The 19,681-nt window shown below is 45.8% G+C and overlaps 1 protein-coding gene across 1 annotated transcript in view; it reads right to left on the bottom strand.

Annotated features, from left to right (window-relative positions):
- Nucleotides 1-19,372, bottom strand: part of APOB (apolipoprotein B) — a 38,792-nt gene extending 19,420 nt beyond the window's left edge. The window contains exons 1-18 of the mRNA XM_019651837.1: nucleotides 19,174-19,372; nucleotides 18,789-18,827; nucleotides 17,650-17,765; nucleotides 16,257-16,402; nucleotides 13,958-14,111; nucleotides 12,966-13,121; nucleotides 11,066-11,190; nucleotides 10,291-10,376; nucleotides 8,947-9,166; nucleotides 7,957-8,184; nucleotides 7,619-7,736; nucleotides 7,364-7,510; nucleotides 6,423-6,634; nucleotides 5,903-6,140; nucleotides 5,155-5,331; nucleotides 3,647-3,838; nucleotides 2,453-2,620; nucleotides 1,777-1,988 (exon numbers count right to left, since the gene is read on the bottom strand). Coding sequence (XP_019507382.1) covers nucleotides 1,777-1,988; nucleotides 2,453-2,620; nucleotides 3,647-3,838; nucleotides 5,155-5,331; nucleotides 5,903-6,140; nucleotides 6,423-6,634; nucleotides 7,364-7,510; nucleotides 7,619-7,736; nucleotides 7,957-8,184; nucleotides 8,947-9,166; nucleotides 10,291-10,376; nucleotides 11,066-11,190; nucleotides 12,966-13,121; nucleotides 13,958-14,111; nucleotides 16,257-16,402; nucleotides 17,650-17,765; nucleotides 18,789-18,827; nucleotides 19,174-19,246 — 2,807 coding nt within the window. The 5' untranslated portion in view covers nucleotides 19,247-19,372. The remainder of the gene's footprint in view (nucleotides 1-1,776; nucleotides 1,989-2,452; nucleotides 2,621-3,646; nucleotides 3,839-5,154; nucleotides 5,332-5,902; nucleotides 6,141-6,422; nucleotides 6,635-7,363; nucleotides 7,511-7,618; nucleotides 7,737-7,956; nucleotides 8,185-8,946; nucleotides 9,167-10,290; nucleotides 10,377-11,065; nucleotides 11,191-12,965; nucleotides 13,122-13,957; nucleotides 14,112-16,256; nucleotides 16,403-17,649; nucleotides 17,766-18,788; nucleotides 18,828-19,173) is intronic.
- Nucleotides 19,373-19,681: the final 309 nt, after the last annotated feature.

The following is a 19,681-nucleotide window of genomic DNA, read 5'->3' as shown; positions in this document are numbered from 1 at the left end:
CAATGCCCTGATTTCATCCACGGACTCTTTCTTTGGTATGTTATGTTCTTTCCTTAGTATTGTTTCTTCATTTTAGGGTGCCCTAGGACAAACCTCTGCTAGTAACGAGAGCCCTCAGTGCCAGCTTTGGCCCGCCTATGGGGCAATCTACTTGGGCTTCTATGACCCGTCATGGCCTGATGCACCTTCTGCCTCTCTGGTCACTCCTCACTCTTTGCTGCTTATTCCTCTCCCCCTTCACATGTTTATACTCTCCACGTTTCTTTCCTAGTCCCTCATGTCTTTACATCAATTGCCGTTTGATTTCAATAACCTCTACAGGCCAGTGACTCCCAAATTTGTATTCGTAGCTCAAACCCTTTCACTGAGCTCAGACCTATTGGTCCAATTGCAGCTGGAGATTCTAATTGGTTGTCTCGCAGGACTTCTAATGCAATATATCCAAGCCTGACTTTGTCATCTTCCTCCATACCAGCCACTCTCCCTTTTTAGTCCGTTTTTCAAAAAAGGGCACCCCCTACTCTCCTTTCCTCTTTCTTTTGCTTCACCCCCATAGCCAGTCAATCACCAAGCACTCATATTCCTACCTCCTAAGAATTTCTAGAGTCAGTTCACTCCTCCTTACACCCCAGGCCTCACCTGGTGCAGGCCACTGTCACCTCTCACCCATGCATGATTGTGACAGACTCCTAACTGGTCACCCTGTCTCCAGTTGTGTCTCCTGCCCACCCATTTTCCACTCTGGATTCAGAGTATTTCTCCTAAAATACCAACCCTTATTTATGCTCTCATTTGAAACTTCTTCGCCCTCAGAAGAGTCCAAACTCCTCAAGATGGTTCACAAGACTGACCCTTGCCAGCCTCTCACGTCATCTCTCACTACGTCCCCTGTCCACTGCATCACACGGAATTCATTGCAGTTCCTGAATCACCTTCTTTTTCATTCAGGCCACTGCACCTGCTTTTCTGTTCACCTGGGAACACTAATTCCTTTTCCTTTGTCTTGATAACCCTGACACAGCCTTTAGATATCAGCTCAAGTGTGACTTTCTTCGGAAAGCTTTCTCGAACTACCACAGGCTACATGACATAAAATTTCATGGTCCCCCAATACTTCTTCTAACTTAACCCCCACTTTAGAGCTACTGCTTACTTTATTGTATACCATCCCTGTATGCTATAAGCTCTAGAAAGCCAGGGATCTTGTCTATCTCACTCAGCATGCTTAGTATATATTAGGCAATTAAATTTTGTTTTTGCTATTTTTGAATCAAATTAATGCAGAATATGGAAAATAAGGTAAATCAGTGTTTGGGGATGTCATTGAAAAGGAAGTCCTCAATATGAGGCTGCAACCCATAATCATGAGGTTAGGACTTTTTATGCTTTATCTACTGAGCTAGCTACCATGAATCAGTATGTTCTCTGGTAATTTTCCTGAGAAAAAATGTTCATTGTCAAGGATGATTTCTGCAGAGCTAGTGTTTTTTCATTCTCAAAACAAATAAGCAAGCAAACAAACAAACAAACACAATTTGATAACAACTAGTTAATTAGTAGATCTTAAGTCCCCACTTCATAAAATGTGGAAAGCGGAGGAAATTATAACTATTTAGTGAGACTAGGCTAGGTAATCCAGTACCTCATCTTCCTCTATTACCCCAGATCCACTGGGGCCAGAATGATTTCAATGAGCTGTCTGGCCTGGCTGAGTCCTGCAGGCACAGTCTCAATTCTCTTTCAAAGCAGCCAGTCAGGTCAAACTGAAAGAATTACCTGCCACTGAACAGCTTGACTGGCCTCTTTGGAGCAGGAATGCTGAGCTTCAGCTGCCCAGATTTGAGGGAAAGTCGCGCTTCCAGGCCTGTTTCGTGGAAGAAGTTGGTGTTCATTTGGACCCCGCTTCTAGCAAAGTCTGGAATGATGATGCCCATATTTGTCACAAACTCCACAGATACAGAAGGCTTTGCCACCAGTTCTGCCTGCATCTGTAAGTCAGAAAATGACCTATTCAGCTTCATTAAATACCTTAGTCCACTGAAGTCAGATCAACCACCCTTCCCATCTCTGGATAGCTCCCACCTCAGAAACATGATAGCAGTTTGTTTGGAGGAAGAAAAGCCAAGTTGTCAGTTCTCCAGGGCTAGACAACACTGATACCCAGGACTAGGAAGTGGCCAAGTTAACTTGAAGCATAATATAAAAAGATGATGGAAATCCTCATATATTGAGAGAATAGCTGAGTTCTCATGTGACCGCTGTGCCCCAGTGGAGCTAGCAAGGTGGTGCGTCCTAGTGGAACCCTAAAGCTTTTCCGAAAAATGAATGAGGTGAATACATCGATGAGGCATTTCATCTTGAACTGGAAACACATTTGAAAAGTGCACAAGAAACCCACTCTGAAGGAAAAGAAACAACCTGAGGAATCAAAAGGTGAACAGAACAGGCTTACATCGGCTACGTCCAGTTTCACTCCAGCCTGGATTCCAGGAGTGATGACTCCAGAGAAAGACACTTGCAGTGGTAACCCAAGTCCGGTGGGGAGTTCAAAGGCATTGTCCATGAAGATGTAGTGAAGAAACAAGTCATCCTTTGAACCTCTCCTTAAGGCCTCTGCAACCTGTAGATCCGACAGGGGAGAGTAACTAAAAAGTAAGCCTCATCGAAGTGGGCTTTGTGAATTGCACTTTCCTGTATATCAGCTAATAATTATTCTTCTTCATCCAGAAAGAAAGGGACTAGCATATTTTGATTAGCTGAATAATTTAATAAGTAAAGATGAATGATTATTGATTTCAACACATTGGGATATAAAATTTTCTCAGGATATATATCATTTCATTTTCAACTAGTGATTCAGAAAGTATTTAAGAATACTGCTAGGCCTCCGATTTTTACGCACTTTAAGTCTCATTGCATGGTATGGCTTAATTCTGCTTTTTTGGAGTCTAAATGTAAATGAGGGTTTACTTGAAGTACAATGTATTATGGTAAAACCAAAATTCTGAGGGGGTGTAAATGTCTAACTATTGTGTTGCTTTACACACCTGAAACTAATAGAAAATAAATAAACGTGTACATTCAGAAGCAAAAAATTTGAAACCAATGAGCTATTGAGATGATATTCATATTAGTATGTATTGGTTTTTGTTTTGCATGACAGATCTAGAAAATAACTTCAGATCTGTTTTATTAAAGCCAACATTATTATTTATGAAATCCTAGAGAGTATATTTTGATATTTTCCTCCCTTCTTAATAAATTAATAAAAATAAAAGCTACAGCTCATATTTAGGTAGTAGATTACAGTTTGCCAAATACATCCTTTCATAATCATTGCATCATTTCAATATGGAAAGAAACCTGTAGCATAGGTAGAAGGAGCTACATTTAACATTGTTTTCCAGATGAACAAATGAAAGCTCTTAAAAGATACATCCAGCAGTATGGATAGTTTACTTTCTAAATGTTAGCAATTCCTTGTGATTTGAGAATCTTCTTTGCTAAAATTCAGGGCAATCTGTCTCTCTGAAGGAAGTACAAGCATTTTTGCTGGTTTGCCTGGCCAGGATTTTAAGTGAATCTGGGAGATCTAAAAAGAGCACAGGGCTCGTCTCATTACCTGTGATGGGCTTGGCCCACTTACCATCTGGGGGATCCCCTTCAGAGAACGGACACCGTTCAGGAGCATCCGACCCAGGAGCTGGAGGTCATGGAGCCTGACAAAGCCAAGCTCCTTTCCCAAGATGCGGAGGTAGGCTCTGGCTTCTGGGAATTCTTTGGACTTCAAATCTTTGATCAGCTTCTCAATATTGAGCATAATTCCGTTGACCATGTCCTGGGATGTTAACAACAAATATCTAGTGAGATGCAGCACTGCCAAACACCTTTAGGTTCTTGTTTTGGGGGCCTGTTTGCTACAGCTGTGATGGACCTAAACACAAACCCTTAGGGTGAGGATATGGGGCAGACATTGAAGTCAGGCTCCCACCTCTTATTGAAAGAGAGATAGCTTCTCCAAAGCGAGATATCTTCCACACTGTTCTTAACTTGAAAAATATAGGCACAGTAAGGGTGAGCTCTACTCTGCTGCCCCATTCCCTGCGTGTGCTCGCGTTCCTTTAACTAGGCAAGGATAGTAGGGGTTTCTTAGGGGAAGGTAGCTGCCATGTAAATTGGTCGAAAGCTTGAAAAAACATCTGATCCTAGACAAGTTCTTTTTTAGAGATGAGAAAAATTCCATAGACTGATGTTTAGGCGTTGAGAAAGAAGACAGTGATTGGCAAGCCCAAGGCAGATCAATGACTCTCAGCCTCAAGTAACGGTAAGGAAATTAGAAGGTGGGGGAGGGGCCACCTGTGAGTATCGAGGAGTAAATTATTGTTCTGTTCCTTAAACTGAAATGTGTATGGAAGTCAACCTCATTAAAATGCAGATTTTGATTCAGTAAATCCCAGAGGGCCTGAGAACCTGAATTTCTATCAAGCTCTGATATGATGCCAATGACTGAACCACACATTGGGTAGCAAAAAGTTAAAGAATAAAAGCTCCAGTTTATACAATATATTTTCTACTCATTAAGTGGGGGCTGATGCTAGCTTCAAAACAAATTTTGCTTTTATTAGCTATTGTACTGATGTGAGTGAGAGCCACAGAAAAAAGTTAGCAATAATGAAAAATACGAATATAAACATTATAATAGTATCTGCTTATTGAACAATCAGTACCAGAGTCAGGCACTCTGCTGAGACTTTTACATACTTTATTTCATTTAGTCTTTAAATAACCTTGTGAAACATGGGTTATTGTCAGCACTCTGGGGAATGAAGACACAGATAGACATAGTATCAAGGAATATACTCAAGTGTGCACAGCTTGAAGACAGTGTGGTGAGAATTCAAACTCATGCCCCAGAGTTCACACTCTTAATCAATATGCTAGAATCTCTCTATTGAGTCTGGTTCCGGGACACACTGAATCTTTACGAGGCCCATGACTGCAGAGGAGCCTGGCTCTTATCCCACAGGACTGGTTAATGAAAGTCATAGTTGTCACAGCCATTAGATAGTTCCTGGGTGACTTCCAGGCTTAGATAAGAATGTTTTTGCATTGAGACCCAAAGCTTTCTTGAGAGGATACTTAGCTTAAACATACCTGCTCACGTTTATCGCCTTTGGTGTAGCCAAAGTGGTCCACCAAGACCTTGGAGACACGATCAGGAACTTTACCATCAACCCAGTACAAAGCCTTGTTGACACTGTTTGGAAAAAATCCTTGCTTCCCAAAAAAAGCTTCTAATGTTGGCTCAAACCCTTTTCCTTCCAAACCAACCTGAGAAAGAAAATCAGGCAAAAACATGCTATTAAGTTCATTGTTGTTGGTCAACCTCCCATTCCCCTCTTTACGTCCATTTAATTAAACAAGTATTTGATGGCTACTACAAGGCAGGGACTGAGCTTAGCACTCCACAGGAGTGGTCTTATTTAAATCTCACTAGAATCTTCAAAGGCAGAACTTATTATTTGCCCTTTTCCAGAAGAGGCTACTATGGTCTGAGAGGATAAATCATTAAAGCAAAAATTTAGAGTTGGGAGTAGGTTTGGGGTTTGAGCCAGATCTGTCTGACTACACAGCCCATGCCCTTCCTTGGATTTTGTGTCTCAGGATGTATCTGAGACATCTGCATTTCCATTCATACTAAGAAGTCATGCTTCAGATGACCCCCTAGCAGGGAAGCAGGGGGGTGAGGGAGGTGGAAAGAAGCAGGCCTCAACTAACTGCCTGATGGTTATTGTTCCTGCCCCGCTGGTTCATGGCTCCCTTGCCTTTTTCTCTTTACCGAGTGTGGTGTAGAACAGAATGGGCTAGAAGACGTAAGGTTCTTCTTTAGTCTCACACATACCTCAAAGAGGTCAGCTGGAGAAAATCCAAAGACAGTGAGGGTTGTTTTCAGCATGCTTTCTTTTGGAAGGTAGTTATTTGGATCAAATATAAGATTGCCTTCGATTTTGGCTGACATTGGGTCAAACGATGGAAGAGAAATAGATTTGGAAAGTTGGTAGTTCCGGGAAAATTTTTTGAAGTCCATGACAGTTGGAAGTTGAGAATTTTCCAGAGCTGCTTCCACTAATTTTTTCACTCTAGATAAAAATAAGGAGTATATTTTGAGTCAACACATAGGTAACAATGCACATATTACATATGCATTGCCTCTCTCACCCCAAGTAAATAGGAATTTCCAGTTGCTACCAAACTCATAGGTTTGCCCCAAGAGTTTAGCTCAGGTCTGCTGTACTTTCATTGCACAAGCATTTGCTCCAGAACAAAGAATACTCTATAAAAGGCAGGCAGTAACTAAATCCAAATCAAAGTTTGGAATTTCAGCCCTTTGTATCAGATGGGGAAAAATTATTCTTACTTACTCCTGGACATACAGGTCTTCTGAGTTTAAGATGTTGGCGATGTGGGAAGCCACGAAGTTCTTCACTTGCTCATCCTGTTCCCGTGGGAGAAGTTGGGTGATCTTGCTAATATCTGACTGGGAAGCGTCTCTCATCAGCATGAGATAGGCAGCCAGTCGCTTATCCCCTGGAGAGGCACCATCAAGGAAAGTCTGAAGAAGGACTTCCCGGACCTGTAGCCAAAAGAGGAGACTGTTATCACTGCCCTTTGGTCAGAACACAGAACAAGCCTGGCAAACATCGGCATGGTCTGCAAGCAATTTCCTATGTGCAAGTCGAATTTCTCTCTAATGACTCTTCAGATGTCCGTACTGAATCTTCTTGCCAGTGCTCCCCAGAGCAACCAGCTCAAAGAAGGGTTCTCGGAAAACTCCTATTGAATGTACGTCAAGCTCAGTTTTAGTAAAACACACAAGTTATGGCCACATTATGACTTGTTGGAGACCTGCCACTAACTGAAAATAAAGTTGTTTTAACACAAATTATTTCAAGATGAGGGTAAAGGTGGCAAGGGATAGGGAGAGTTTGGGGCTAGTAACTAAGGTAGTGTCCAAAAAATATGGAGTCATTGCCAGCTAGGCTGACTATTCTGGTTTGGGGAGATTGGGGGAAATCAGGCAAGTTTTCCCAAGATAAACGAGAGTGAGAGTGATGATCAATTTGGTAGGAAGATAGTATGTAGTGAAAACGTCATGTTCTTCATGTTGGAGTAGCAGCAAGGTCAAATATTTCTCTCACGTTCATATACTGCTAGGCAGTCAAGTCAAACGACTTGGTGCAATTTGCAATTAGAAAGCAGTAGAACACAGTCTGGTCCATAGAATGACGAGATTTAGACTCCCTTTCCAAATCCTTGTCAATCTGAATAATTTCGCCCTTCAGACCTCCCCTGTGGAAGTTACCTCATCGTTAATTTCCATTTTCCGTAGGGCTTGGATGGCAGCCTTCTGAATCAGCACCGATGTCTCTGTGCTTTGGATACATTTCAGGATTGAAGACGTGAGTCTTGGGGTTACCTGCTTCATTTTCCCACCAATATTTCCAATGACCTGAATGGAAAAGCAACAAGAGGGAATCAGGGTGCAGAAGGAGAAGGAAGGGGTGTCCAGGAAAAGTACTTCTGAAATGATGACTATTATACAGGAGACGGAAAGTACCCTCAGAATAAGGTAGGTGTGTTCTTCATTCCCAGTGCAGCCGTCGCGAATCTGTTCCAACAGGTAATCAGCAATGTCCTCAAAGTCTTGAGCCACTGTAGGGCCTGCCTTGTGATAGCTACAGAAAAAGAGTTAGGACTCAGTAAGCATAGCTAGGTTTGTCTCAAAATCCAAACGTGCATTTGCTGATTTCTTATGTTAAGTCATTACTCTCACAAAGACCAGTAGAAAAACCAGAGTAAGCATCAGAGTTTGAACTCAGAGGAAGGGGTACAATCTTAATACAGAGATGTGGGGTCTTCCTCAGCTCCTATGGGGAGAACCAGTGTAAAACTCACTTGTTGATCACGTGACCCAGAGCATACAACGTGGCCCGGCTCTGCTGCTCCTTTGCCGTGTTAAAGATCTCCTGCAGCCTCTGGGTCGAGGGCTCTGGGAGCAGGGCCAACAGGTAGGTCACAACATCTATCACAAGGGGGTTGGCTTTCTCACTTTTCAGCCACTGGAGGATGTGAGTGTAACACTGGGGCTGTCCACACTGAATCAGGGCTTGTAAAGTGATGGGGCTGTGAAGGAAAGGGCAGAGAAAGTTACATAGGTTGCCTTCAAGGCAGCTAAAATATGCTTGGCCTATGGTGTTTCCTCTGTCAGGAGTGCCCTCATTTCCCTTATTCGTTACCCAAATCCAACCGCCTGTCAAAATCTAACTCCGATCCCAAGAACCAGGAAGCCTTCCCTGCGAGCATCATCCACTGGAGAGGTGTTCCGGAGGCAAGTCTGAAGAAGGACCCCCTGGACTTGTCACGATAAGAGCCCTGTTATCACTGTCCTTTGGTCAGAACACAGAACATGCCATACAAACACTGGCATGGTCTCATTTCAGTCCTGTTTCTTCTCTGATCTTCACAGCACTAAGAGCCAGTGCCTTGAAGCACAGAGAGATCGCAGTATGATTTTGTTTGCCCGAGTTCTCTCTCCACTAGCCTATAGGCTTCTGAAAGGTACAGGCTTCTTTTTGTCTCAAACCTTCCAGGGTAACAGGATGAGGAATTAGAAGATACCCATCAAACAGTGGGGAATATTTCCCTCCTGTCTTAACACACAGATACATATCTGCCTTGGATACACCTTGAGTATGTGTGTGTTCCCCAAGGAACTTTAGGCACCTTAGCTGATATTCCTCTATCCAGCAAGCAGGAACTGACTGACCAATTGATTAACTGCCTTGATATTTCAATGGCCCCTGAGATTCTCTGTTTGGCCAAGGTTTCAGCCAGCTACCATAGCTGTATAATCTATGAAGGATGCTGCAGCCATTAAATATATACCTGGACACCTTGACCAGCTTTGGCAAGAGGGATGCAACTGCCTCGTTGTTGAGGCCTCGCAGCTCAGTAACCAGTTTATTGAAGAGTTTAGCTCTCTGGGCATTCTGCTCGGATACGTGTAGTTTTTGCAGCTCCTGGAGGGTCTTCACAATGGCCTCAGCCTGCTTCGGCGGTGATGCAGATTTGCTGCTCTCAAAGGCAAGAGACACCTCCTTGGTACCTGGAAAGAGGAACATGTCAAAGGAATTCTAGCTTACCTTGACATATCAACCATCTCTTGGTCCTCTGGAAACTGGAAATCAGTGAGATATCAACAAAGGGGAAAAGGAACCATTCTGTACTTGATGCTTGTTCTGCATCTGGCTCTGTGCTCGGTATTTGACTTCAGTGTTTTTATGGACTCATCATATTATCCCTGTGGGTTAGTATTAGTTCTCGATTTAAAGATAAGGGAACTGAGACCCAGATTTGAGCAACTCACCTCGTGCGAGACCTCTCTGGGTATAAGAGGCAGAGCTGGAATTGAATCCAGGCTTGTTTGAACCTGGTAGCAGATTACCTCTTTGCCCCAAAGAGCTGGTGAGGAGATACTGCTGCTGATATGGCTACAGCTGAGGCTCACCTGTCATTTCTTCCACTTGAATCTAATAGCGGTTTTGTGGGGGAGAGGGAGACTCTTGTGTCTCCTTTATCACACTGCCCTGACCTAGGCTCGGGAAGGGGGTTAATTCAGCAGGGAAACATGGTGGAATGGAAGGAGTCTTGGCTTAGATTAGACCTAGGGGCTCATTTGGCACCACCTCTAATATTCTGCGACCTTGAATAAGCCTCTTTATGCGTCATTTTCCCATCAGTAGAATGAGCACAAAAACACACATAGCTACCTCCTGACATCACAGGTTGCTGAGAACAATGAGGTAACGCGTGAGACAGACTTAAATACAAGGCACATGCAGGGCTACAGTTGGGCTAGAGATCTCTAAAGTCTCTTCCATCTGTAAGACCAATTCCTGACCCCGAAGGTCCTCTCTGACTTGTCCCAGGCACCAGGTCTTATCACAAGGTATATGAGGTTGTCAGATCTACCAAAGGCAGACTTAGAAGGCCAGTTTCCTACTTACACAAACCTAGGTAGGTTTGGGAAACATCTCCCTTTCCTGTATCTCCCTTGTCACTTGACATTCTGAAATAAATATGCTGTCTCACTAGAGTAGCCCATAGCCAGAACACCAGAACCCACTTAATTCATTAGTCAGCAGACGTTTCATGTGGCCCAGCAAGGAGCTAAACCATGACACGTGGAACATCTTGGGCAGTGGCAACCGCATGGGTAGAAAGTCTTACCTTCATCAAAGAAACGGCTGTTGATCTTAGGTGTGTCTTCAAGTTTCAAAGTCTGTGTAACCTGCGCCATCATCCCATACTTGTTCCTGGTAACAAAGGAAGCACATCGGGTAACAAAGGATGGCCAACTCCCCAAAGCATGCTATTCTTTTCATGTCAAATGTTTTCCCATGTCCACTTCTACCCAAATCCTGTACACCCCTCAAACCATGGTTAAATCCAGCCATCCTGACCCTCCTAATGAAAAGGACCCACCTCCCCCTGGCCACACTAGCTGTCCTTACATTGAAAGATCTAAGCACCTCATACCTTCAACCTGTGTGGAATGCCCAGAGGGTAGGGACTAACTCTGTGCCTGGAATTCTTTTGTATCTCCCACAGCACAGTGTCAAGAATATGTGGTTATTCAATAAACATGAGTTGATTGATTAATTTTAAAAATGGGTTTGGATACCCAAGTCTGCAGTCCAAATTCCAAATCCTCCACAAAGCCCTTCTAACCAGGGCAGCCTGCAATGATCCTGGCTTTTCCCGATCTATAACCCTTAAAGTCTGGGTCTCTGATGTCTTTTGTTGATTTGAAATTGTTTTGCGTACCTAAGAGTTTCCTGATAAATCTCCTGTTAGCTTGAAAAAGGGGATAGGACGGGCTCTGTGTTGTACCTCTTCATAGCCCCCTCCCAGGCACAACTTAGCCTGGATCAGGGTACCTGAGGAGCCTTCAGCTCACATAGACCCCATAAATGATGATTGCGGGGTGCAGCAGGTGACCTACTTGTAGGAGAAAGGCAGGAACAGGTTTTGTTCCTTGCAGATGGCTTCTGAGACATGCTTTCTCTTGGGGTCCAGAGTGTACTGGCAGGACTGGCTGCTGCTGATCAGAGTAGACAAGGGGCGGGTCTGTGAATGAGACGGGGGGAAAAGCATTTTGATCAGTCCTTGGGGCTTGACCCTGAGTCTTCTGTCATAGGCATTTACTTTCAAGAAAGAAGGGGAAGAGGGGAATGGGAATTCTGTGCCACTAGACCAGGGGTCGGCAAACATTGGAGACAGAAGAGCCAATTCTGTCCCTCACAACAATATAAAAATGATTCGAGAGCCATAAAACAAATGAAATCTCCATTATGTGAATAATATCCTTTGACATTTTTTATAAATGAAACTATGATAGTTTTATTTTCATTTTCAATTTTACTTCAGAGCCACATGTACGTACCCAAAGAGCTGCATGTGGCCCATGAGCCACAGTTTGCCAACCCCTGTACTAGACAAACTCAGTTAAAGAAGGGAACTTGGTACTTGACATTGAGACAAGGGGATGCAACAACTCGGCTGACCCAAAGCTGAGTCAAGCTATAGACTCTTCTTATTCGACCCAAGGGACACCTCATTCTGCACAAAGCGCGAATAGCCTGGTATCCTACACATCCCCGCCCGACCACACATTGACACTTCACACTTCTGCTCCCTGTGTTTTCTTGGAAGCCCATCCTTACATCTCTTTTCCATTTACATATCCTTTGTATCTTTCAGTCTTCTGCTCCACATCCTCCGTGAAACTTTGAGTCTAGGTTCACTGATGCTCACCCGTCATTTCTTCTAACTGGATCTACTAGCGGCTTTGCCCAGTGAGTTCTGTGAATGGTGCTTTCTCCTTCATGGTCAGGCCTAGGACTGCTTGTCCGCCCTGCTCAGTTTACCACTTCATCAGGTGCGCCATGTATTGTTCTTTCTTGGCATGTGTACGAATCATGTTCCTGCATTAGGCTGTAAGCCCCTTGAGGGGAAGGTTCATGGTTCATCTGCCACTGTTCTTCCCTCAGTGCTGCCCAGAGTGGGGCTGAGCACACAGCAGCTGCTTGGAACACACACACACACACACACACACACACACACACACACACATATACACACAGAAACCAGGGCACTGGCCTCTTCTGGCTGTGGCCCTTGTGATCCCTGTTTTGGGCCCAAGGACGGTGACCAGGAGCATTGCCAGGCATGACATGATTGCTCAAGTCCTTAGTGTTTACTGAGATAAGCTGTGATTCATGTTCCAGAAGGTATTACAAGGCCTTAGGTAAGCTCAGGCAATGTCGTGCTATGTGACCCCTGTTGCCAGGACAGCACGGAAGGTTTGTACTGAGGGGGTGGCCCAGGCAGGGGGCAGAGGGCCCAGGTACTGACCAGGGTCAGACATGAGATGGAAAGGCAGGACCCTGGAATGCTCTCAGCCATGTCACCTTCTAGGATTAAGGCAGAGGAGAGCAGAACACAGGTCTTGGGACTGCCTTAGAGGCTAAAGGCTTAGAGCTGGAGACATTCAGCCCTTGCACTGGAAGGGGCAGCAGGTGGCTTTGTTTCCCTACATTGAACTTTGCAGCCTCCTCGGGGATGGACAGTCATTACTCTCATATGATGGCAGAAGATTTGGTGCCAGTGACAGAATGAGAGCAAGAAAGGTAGGGTTCTGGATTGGCAAGCAGAAACCTGATTCTACCAAGTGCCCTTGGGCAGTCCGTTCCTTTCTGGTCCTCAGCTCCCCACTACAGTCTGTGTGAAGAAGAGACTGGGCAGGTTCTTCTCGGAGATCCCCACTAGCTCTAACTTTCCAGAATTTTCATAACAAAGAGGATACTGCTTAGTGTGAATAGCAATGCTGATGTGACACTTACCATGCCTTTGATCAAGGCAAGTGGGCTAACTCCAGTGCTAACGGGCTGGAACTGATCACATTTCTCCAGGTTTCTTTCAATGGATATTTCTGTTGCCACGTTTCCCTTCCTTGTTTTTACGGTCAAGTCGCTGGAGCAGTTTCCGTATACAGTATCCTAAGGGAGAAGATACAACAGGTGCATTCAACGTGGGAAAACATCCTTTGGGGCTCTGGGAGGGCCTGGGAGGAAACGCAGGAGCAGTTGGGATTCCGGGGACACTTTCTTCCTCCCAGGCAGTGTGTGGGCCCTGCAGGCGCCCAGCCAACCAGAAGCAGAGTGAGAATGCCCCTGTAAGAGTGGCTCTGATTCTGATGCACACACCAGCCAGGACTCGTAGGACCCAGCCAACACTGGCTTTCTATGCTGTGCTCTCAGAGTGCTTTCTCTACTGCTCATTTACGGCATGGATTCCAATCTGCCTTGTGTAATATGTGTCTTGGTTCTCCCCCCAGACCCCGGGAAGTCCCTGAGGAAAGGTCTCTGCAAGGTGCAGATCTGTATTCTCTCAGTATCGTGTAATATAGATCTTAGAACATAGCAAGGGCTCAGACATGGTCATGGGGACTGAAATGAATTGAATTCTCTCTCAGATCAGAGCCTGAAATTCTTAAAAGCGGCTGGCCACAGATTCAGTTATTTTCTGTGTTGAAAATACGTGGAGGCTTTCCTGGGTTCCACGTTGTGGGAATGAAACAAAATCAGACCAGAGAGTAGGGTGGTCAGGACTCCCCAGAACCTGCTTTAAAATCAGATCCGAGCTGCTCGGGATGATCTGTCCATGAGCCCAGAGGACAGGGAGAGCCTTGGCACCAGCGTTTCACACCAACATAGGGCCTCCTGTGTAAACAGCCGGCCCATAAAGGATCCACTTTATGGAGACAGTGGGACCCGGCTCGAACGTGGGAAGATGGGCTTAAAGGGCCACTCTGATCAGCTTTCTAAATTCTCACCATAAACAAGACTTGTTTGGCCTCTTCCGTTTCCGGGGGAACCAGGAGAGCGGAAATGATGCCCCTTTTGATGTTCAGGATGTGTTCAGGCTCGTCCTCCTCTGGGTAAAGTATGACTTGTTTGCCTTCAGGAATGGCCAGCCTGAGCTCGTACCTGTGCCGGAGAGAGTCTGGTCACAGAAATGTTCTTTGTCCTCCCGGAGCCTGGTGGACATAAGCTGGGTGGCTCTGCAGCCTCCTTTTTACTTACTTTCTTTTTACATCTTTTCTTCATAAATATATCTACACATATACATACATTTTCAAAAAAGTGTACAATTAGTTGTATGTTTTTGGCCCGCTTTTATTTCTTTTCCTTTATGGCTGGCTCACGTGTCCCCTGTCTGTTCTCCACTCACATCTCTGCTGTCATACTCCCCACAGAAAAACAATCGGGGTTCCCATGTATCTCCACACTCAGACAGCCCTACATAGATGGGTGTGGGCGTGAACGTCCACATAGAAAGGTTTGGTAATTGCTCGCTTTATACAAATGGCACTGCATGATGCACACTTTTCTTTGTCTTACTTTTCTCACTTAATTATGCTCCATGAATGTCCTTCTGAGTCATTTGGTAGTGCTCTAACGGATTCTTTGCAAAAAGCGGCAAATATTGAATTCTTTGTTTATATATAATTTGTATAGACGTTCCCCTATTTAATGGCATTCACTTTCTTTCTGGATTTTTTTTCTTTTCCACATGAACAATACTGAAATAAACATTCTTATGCACATATTTTCACACATTCCTGCTTTTCTTTTCACAGGCTAGATAGAGTCCCAGAGTTTGAAACTGCTGTGTCAAAGGCTAGAGTGTTTTTAATTATCATAGATACTGACTAATGGCTCTCCTTTACACCAGCCGTGCATGAGAACACACTTTTCCTCACAGGCCTCCCAGCAGCAGGTGCTTTAGCTGCTTTAAATTTTTGTAGTCTTATCGGTGTAAAATGATAAAAATCTTGCTACATTAATTGCATTTTTTGACTGCTAGTGAATTTGAGCTTCTTTTCAAACATTTGTTGGACATTCACTCTTTGATATGGTCTCAGGCCATGTCTGAGGCCCGGGTCAACTTTGATCTTAGGGATTTTCTTTAGGGAACCTTCTTTTGGGGGTTGCACCTACTTTAGTTATGTCAGAAGGAGGAAAAGGAGGCCAGGCATGCCACCCACAACTCTGCACTCTCTCGGAAAGTTCCAGACGCTGTGGTGCAGGCTTGGAAAGCCTTGAGGTAGTCAAGAGCTTTGGTTTGGAGGTGGGTAAGGACCAAAAAGTAACTTCTGCTCACTCCCTTCCTTCACTGCACCCTGCTCCCGCACACACATCGAAGTCTCAGATAAAATAAGGTGTGTTGATGAGAGACAGAAGCATCAAGGCCTACTCTGCAGAGAAAGGACTGGCTTCTGGGGTCTAATGTTCAACACATCCAAAGGTGGGCAGGGGGTTGCCCACGCTACCAAGTCCACAAACCTATGACTGCTTGTATTTCCACACTCTTAGGACATTACAAACGGTGACCTGGAGAGGAAGAAGGGGTGACGTTCAAAATATTTAGCAGCCTGTACAGCAGCATGGATGCTGATCAGTCCAAAGAGAAACCAGCTGTAAACCGCAGGGCTGGCCTGGCCGGCGTGCACCGGGAGAATGCAGGCCTGTGAGGGAGGGCTCAGGCCTGGGCTCTCCCCGGACTCGCTTGAGGCTGGGCTTTGCTCCCCGCTGACCAGACCCTGCACTGCCTTGGCAAGCCACAGCAGCAAGTCCTGCGGGGACCCTCCCTGAAGACCATCAGGTCACTCACTCTTGCTTACTTCTCTACATAAGAATGCACGTATTTAGGCAAACCATCTCAGCTTTATCGTCTCAAGGAGCTTTAAGCATATAGATCTTTTAGGAACACATTTAAATGATAAGCAGGGGAACTTCACCAGGGGAGAGTAAATAATGCTTCCCTGTTTCGGGTTGTTGTGAAAACTCAGCAACTACCTGATCCAAGGTGAATACAGAATACAGAATACACACATTCCTAGCTCAGCGCATGTGTGCGAACACACAGACACACAGACACAGACACACACACACATACACACACACACACACACACACAAACACACACACACACACACACACACACACACACACACACACACACACACACACACACACACACACACACACACACACACACACACGCTCATGCACAGCACATCCAGCGACACCCAAAGCTTCAGAAATTGAAATGCACGGGCCCAGCCTTACTTGGACATGGCTGCAGCGAACTCCTCCGAGTTCTTGGTTTTCCTCAGCAAGGCCATGCCCTCAGGGCTGAAGCCATGCGCCTCTTTCAGGGTACACTGGCTTATCTTCAGGATGAAGCTGCAGAGTTGGGGGACCTCCAGCTCGACCTGAGGAGACAGGGTAGCTGCACAGTAAGACCCTCCATCAGGAATGCGAGACTCCCACGTGGCCCTGGGCTTACTCCCGAATCAGGACACCAAGGGGAATGCTGTTGGCGAACATGACGTCTGCTCCCCAACACCACATGTGTCCCTAACACGACTCATGAGTTCCCCATGAATCCACCTACACTTAGTCCTATATGTGATCTTTTCCATGTTCTGGGGTCCCAAGTTTCTTAAGTGTGCCCTTATGCATGTAAAGGACTGTTTTTGTTGGTTTTTTTTTATTGGTTCTAAATATACTCACTTTAGTAATAGAGGGGTATCACTGGTTAGAAAAAACAGCCTAGGAGTAAGAGATAAGAAGAAAAATAGGGAGCAGGAGGAAGACGCTCACTGGCTTCAGCAGCAAATGTTCCCTTAAAGTCACCAAAAAAAAAAAAAAAAACCAATCCAAAAAACCCAAAACTGTATCTGTTAAGGACTCCTCAAACATTTGTGTATAGCTGGAGTTTAAACAGATCCCTATCTGTTTGTTATCCAGACCTGTTCAAAGAATTTTCTGCAATGATGGAAAAGTTATATATTTGCACTACCTAATATGGGAGCCGCTAGCCACAGGTGGCTATTGGGCACTTGAAATGTGGCTAGTGTGACTAAGAAATGGAATTTGTACTTTCATTCAATTTAAATAGCCACATGTGGCTAATGGCTACCTTATTTGACCACACAGATGATGTGACCCTAGAGAGAAGAGGGCAGCTTCTCGGCCTCCTTTCGCCACCTGAGCCCCAGTAGTGGCCCTTAGATCTGTTTCATATGAACAGGACCATGAGTACAACCAGTCTCAATAAGAAAAGCTTTATTTGAGAACAAACTGCATGTTTACAGTTTTCTGTTTTTTCCATTTGTTTTTAGTAACTCATGCTATTTGACTTAGGTCATAAAAACTGCACTCCAGAGAGCCTTCCTGAGGTGCCACCTCCCTTTGGCTCACCCACGGGGCTTCCCTCATCATGTTAAACCTGCAGTTCTCCACTGCTGGAGTTCTAGATCACCTATTCCAGTCGTGCCTGGAAAGCTGATGGGAAAATAAATCCAGTTGGCAAAAATTCTGGGGCAGACACCTTTTCAGCAAAATGGCTGACTTTCAAACTGAGGGTTAGTCCCAGAGCTTCGAGATTACCACCGTTCTGGCATGAGCTGGGTTTGCTCCGCCGTCCACCCCAGGTCCTCTCCATCTCCCCTCATACCTTGCAGTTGATCCTGGTGACGCTTCTTGAGTCAGCAGTCCCGGGGACCCCACTGGAACTCTCAGCCTCATAGTTGTAGATGTACTTCCTCAGGTGCTTGAATCGAGTTGTGTCTTCTAAAATGAGGAGAAATAAGTCAGCTCCATAGAAAAAAAATACCTCCCCTCAAGGATAATCAATTCTGGGCAGAGGGGCCACAGTGGCCTAGACAATTTAAAAAAATATCTACGGTATTAAACTCAAATTATTTTTAACTGACTTTGTATTATCCTTAATTTTCCTTTACAGATTTAACTTCACTATGTTTTGCCAAGGCTACTGTTTAAATTAGCTGGCATTCCTTGACTATATCATCTGAGGTACAAGGAGGTACGTGTCCAGTAATGGGGCTCAGAAAGTCCACAGGAGGGGCTGGAAAAATAAGAGTTGACAACATAAAGCAGGTATCTCTAACGCCTTTTCAGTTTGAAAATGCCATAATTCTGTGGCACTGTTTTGGTTTTACGGAATACCTCAGGGAAAATCCATTAAGTGTTCGGGGTATCTGGCTGACTTAAGAAACCCCCAAGAAGGAATATCTGGATGTTTCCTCTGTGCTTGAGAGGAATTTTCTGAACAATTTGAGAAAAAGAACATCTGGGTCACAAGCCCAGCTGCAGTAATGCCAAAAGCCCACGAGATGGCAGTGCTGCCCCACCAGAGGCCGGCCTGTGCTCTCAGGAGAACACAGGGTACCCAGGCAAGGCCAGCTCCTTTGACCCCTAGGGGTCAGGTAAATACAAACGGGTAGGGGTCTGGGTTTCTGCGCAAAGGTTAAAGTCAGCATTTCCTCACCCTCATGTGCTTTAAATCAATGATTAGCCACTGGTAAACAGGATGGTGATGTTTCCTTAAAGTGTCCGTGGGCCAACAGAGTGACACTCCTTTTCCTACCCTCCCCCTGATGGAGCTTTTGGGACAGAACAGAAGGGCAAGCACAAGAGAGTTGCGACTGCTTGGGGGTGGGAAGAGGCCCAAGGAATTGGCTTCTTGGCTCTCAGAGTGGGGCACACCAATCACAGTACCACAGCATCCCGAGGCACAGATGGGTGGGTTGGGGGTGCGGGGTGCCCTTCCTTGCCCAGTGGGAAATGCCTTACTTGGACAGCTGGGGCTGACATTTTCCAGCACTTCGTCTTCTGTAAGAAAAGGAGAAAGACAACTGTGGATCTTCCAGACGGTCCCTAGGGCCTGACAGGGAGCACCACTGCATGCATAATAAGCCTTTTATCTTTTAGGAGGTATCAGGTCCTGGAGAGCCCACTCCCCAGTCCCTCCCCCCTTTCCATCCTGAGGCTGGAGGAGCCACTCAGCTGGCTTTGTCATCCTGTCCCCCAACTGTGACTGCCCTCCATCTGACCCAAGCCCAAGATGCCCCAGCCACCGCTGCTGCCACTGGCTTCCGCCCCTCTGGCTTGATCTTGGACGCTCCCCCAGCGCGGCACCCTGGAAGGCTCCGGGCAGGTTGGGGGCTGCGTTACTCACGTGTCCTGGCGCCTGCTACAATCAGCAGGAGTAGCAGTGCCGGCAGCGGCAGCTTGGTCCCCGGTGGGCCCATGGCCGCCCTGGGCAGGCTTTCTCGTTGCGCCTTGCTGGCTGGGTCTTGCCTCACACCGTTCGCTAGCTCCACACAGAAGGGCACCCACAGTTCTGGCGCCCGGGACAGAGGTGAGAATGCGCGCTCGGCGCCCGCGCCCTATTTTATAGGAGGCCACCCGCCCAGGGCCACAGCAGCCTGGCTTAAAGAGCGCCGAGCAAATTGCAAAAGGTCCAAAGGGCAGCGTTCCAGGCCTGTTTGCTTTTTCCATACCGGGCTCTTCTCTGAGGTGAGGGGGCTCAGCTGGGGACCCAGCCATGGCCACACCTAGCCTTTCCTCCAGCCAGGCCGGTCCCCCATGGGCCTCAGAGGGTGGGGCCAGTGGGCTTGGCGCCTGAGAAGTCGGCCTGACCCAGCAGTGCTTTTAGGAGATGACCAGACACAGGGGACAAACCC

The sequence above is a fragment of the Hipposideros armiger genome, unplaced genomic scaffold (assembly GCF_001890085.2).
Source record: "Hipposideros armiger isolate ML-2016 unplaced genomic scaffold, ASM189008v1 scaffold_0, whole genome shotgun sequence".
In the NCBI taxonomy this organism is placed as follows: Eukaryota; Metazoa; Chordata; class Mammalia; order Chiroptera; family Hipposideridae; genus Hipposideros; species Hipposideros armiger.
This window is presented reverse-complemented; position numbering and strand designations above follow the sequence as displayed.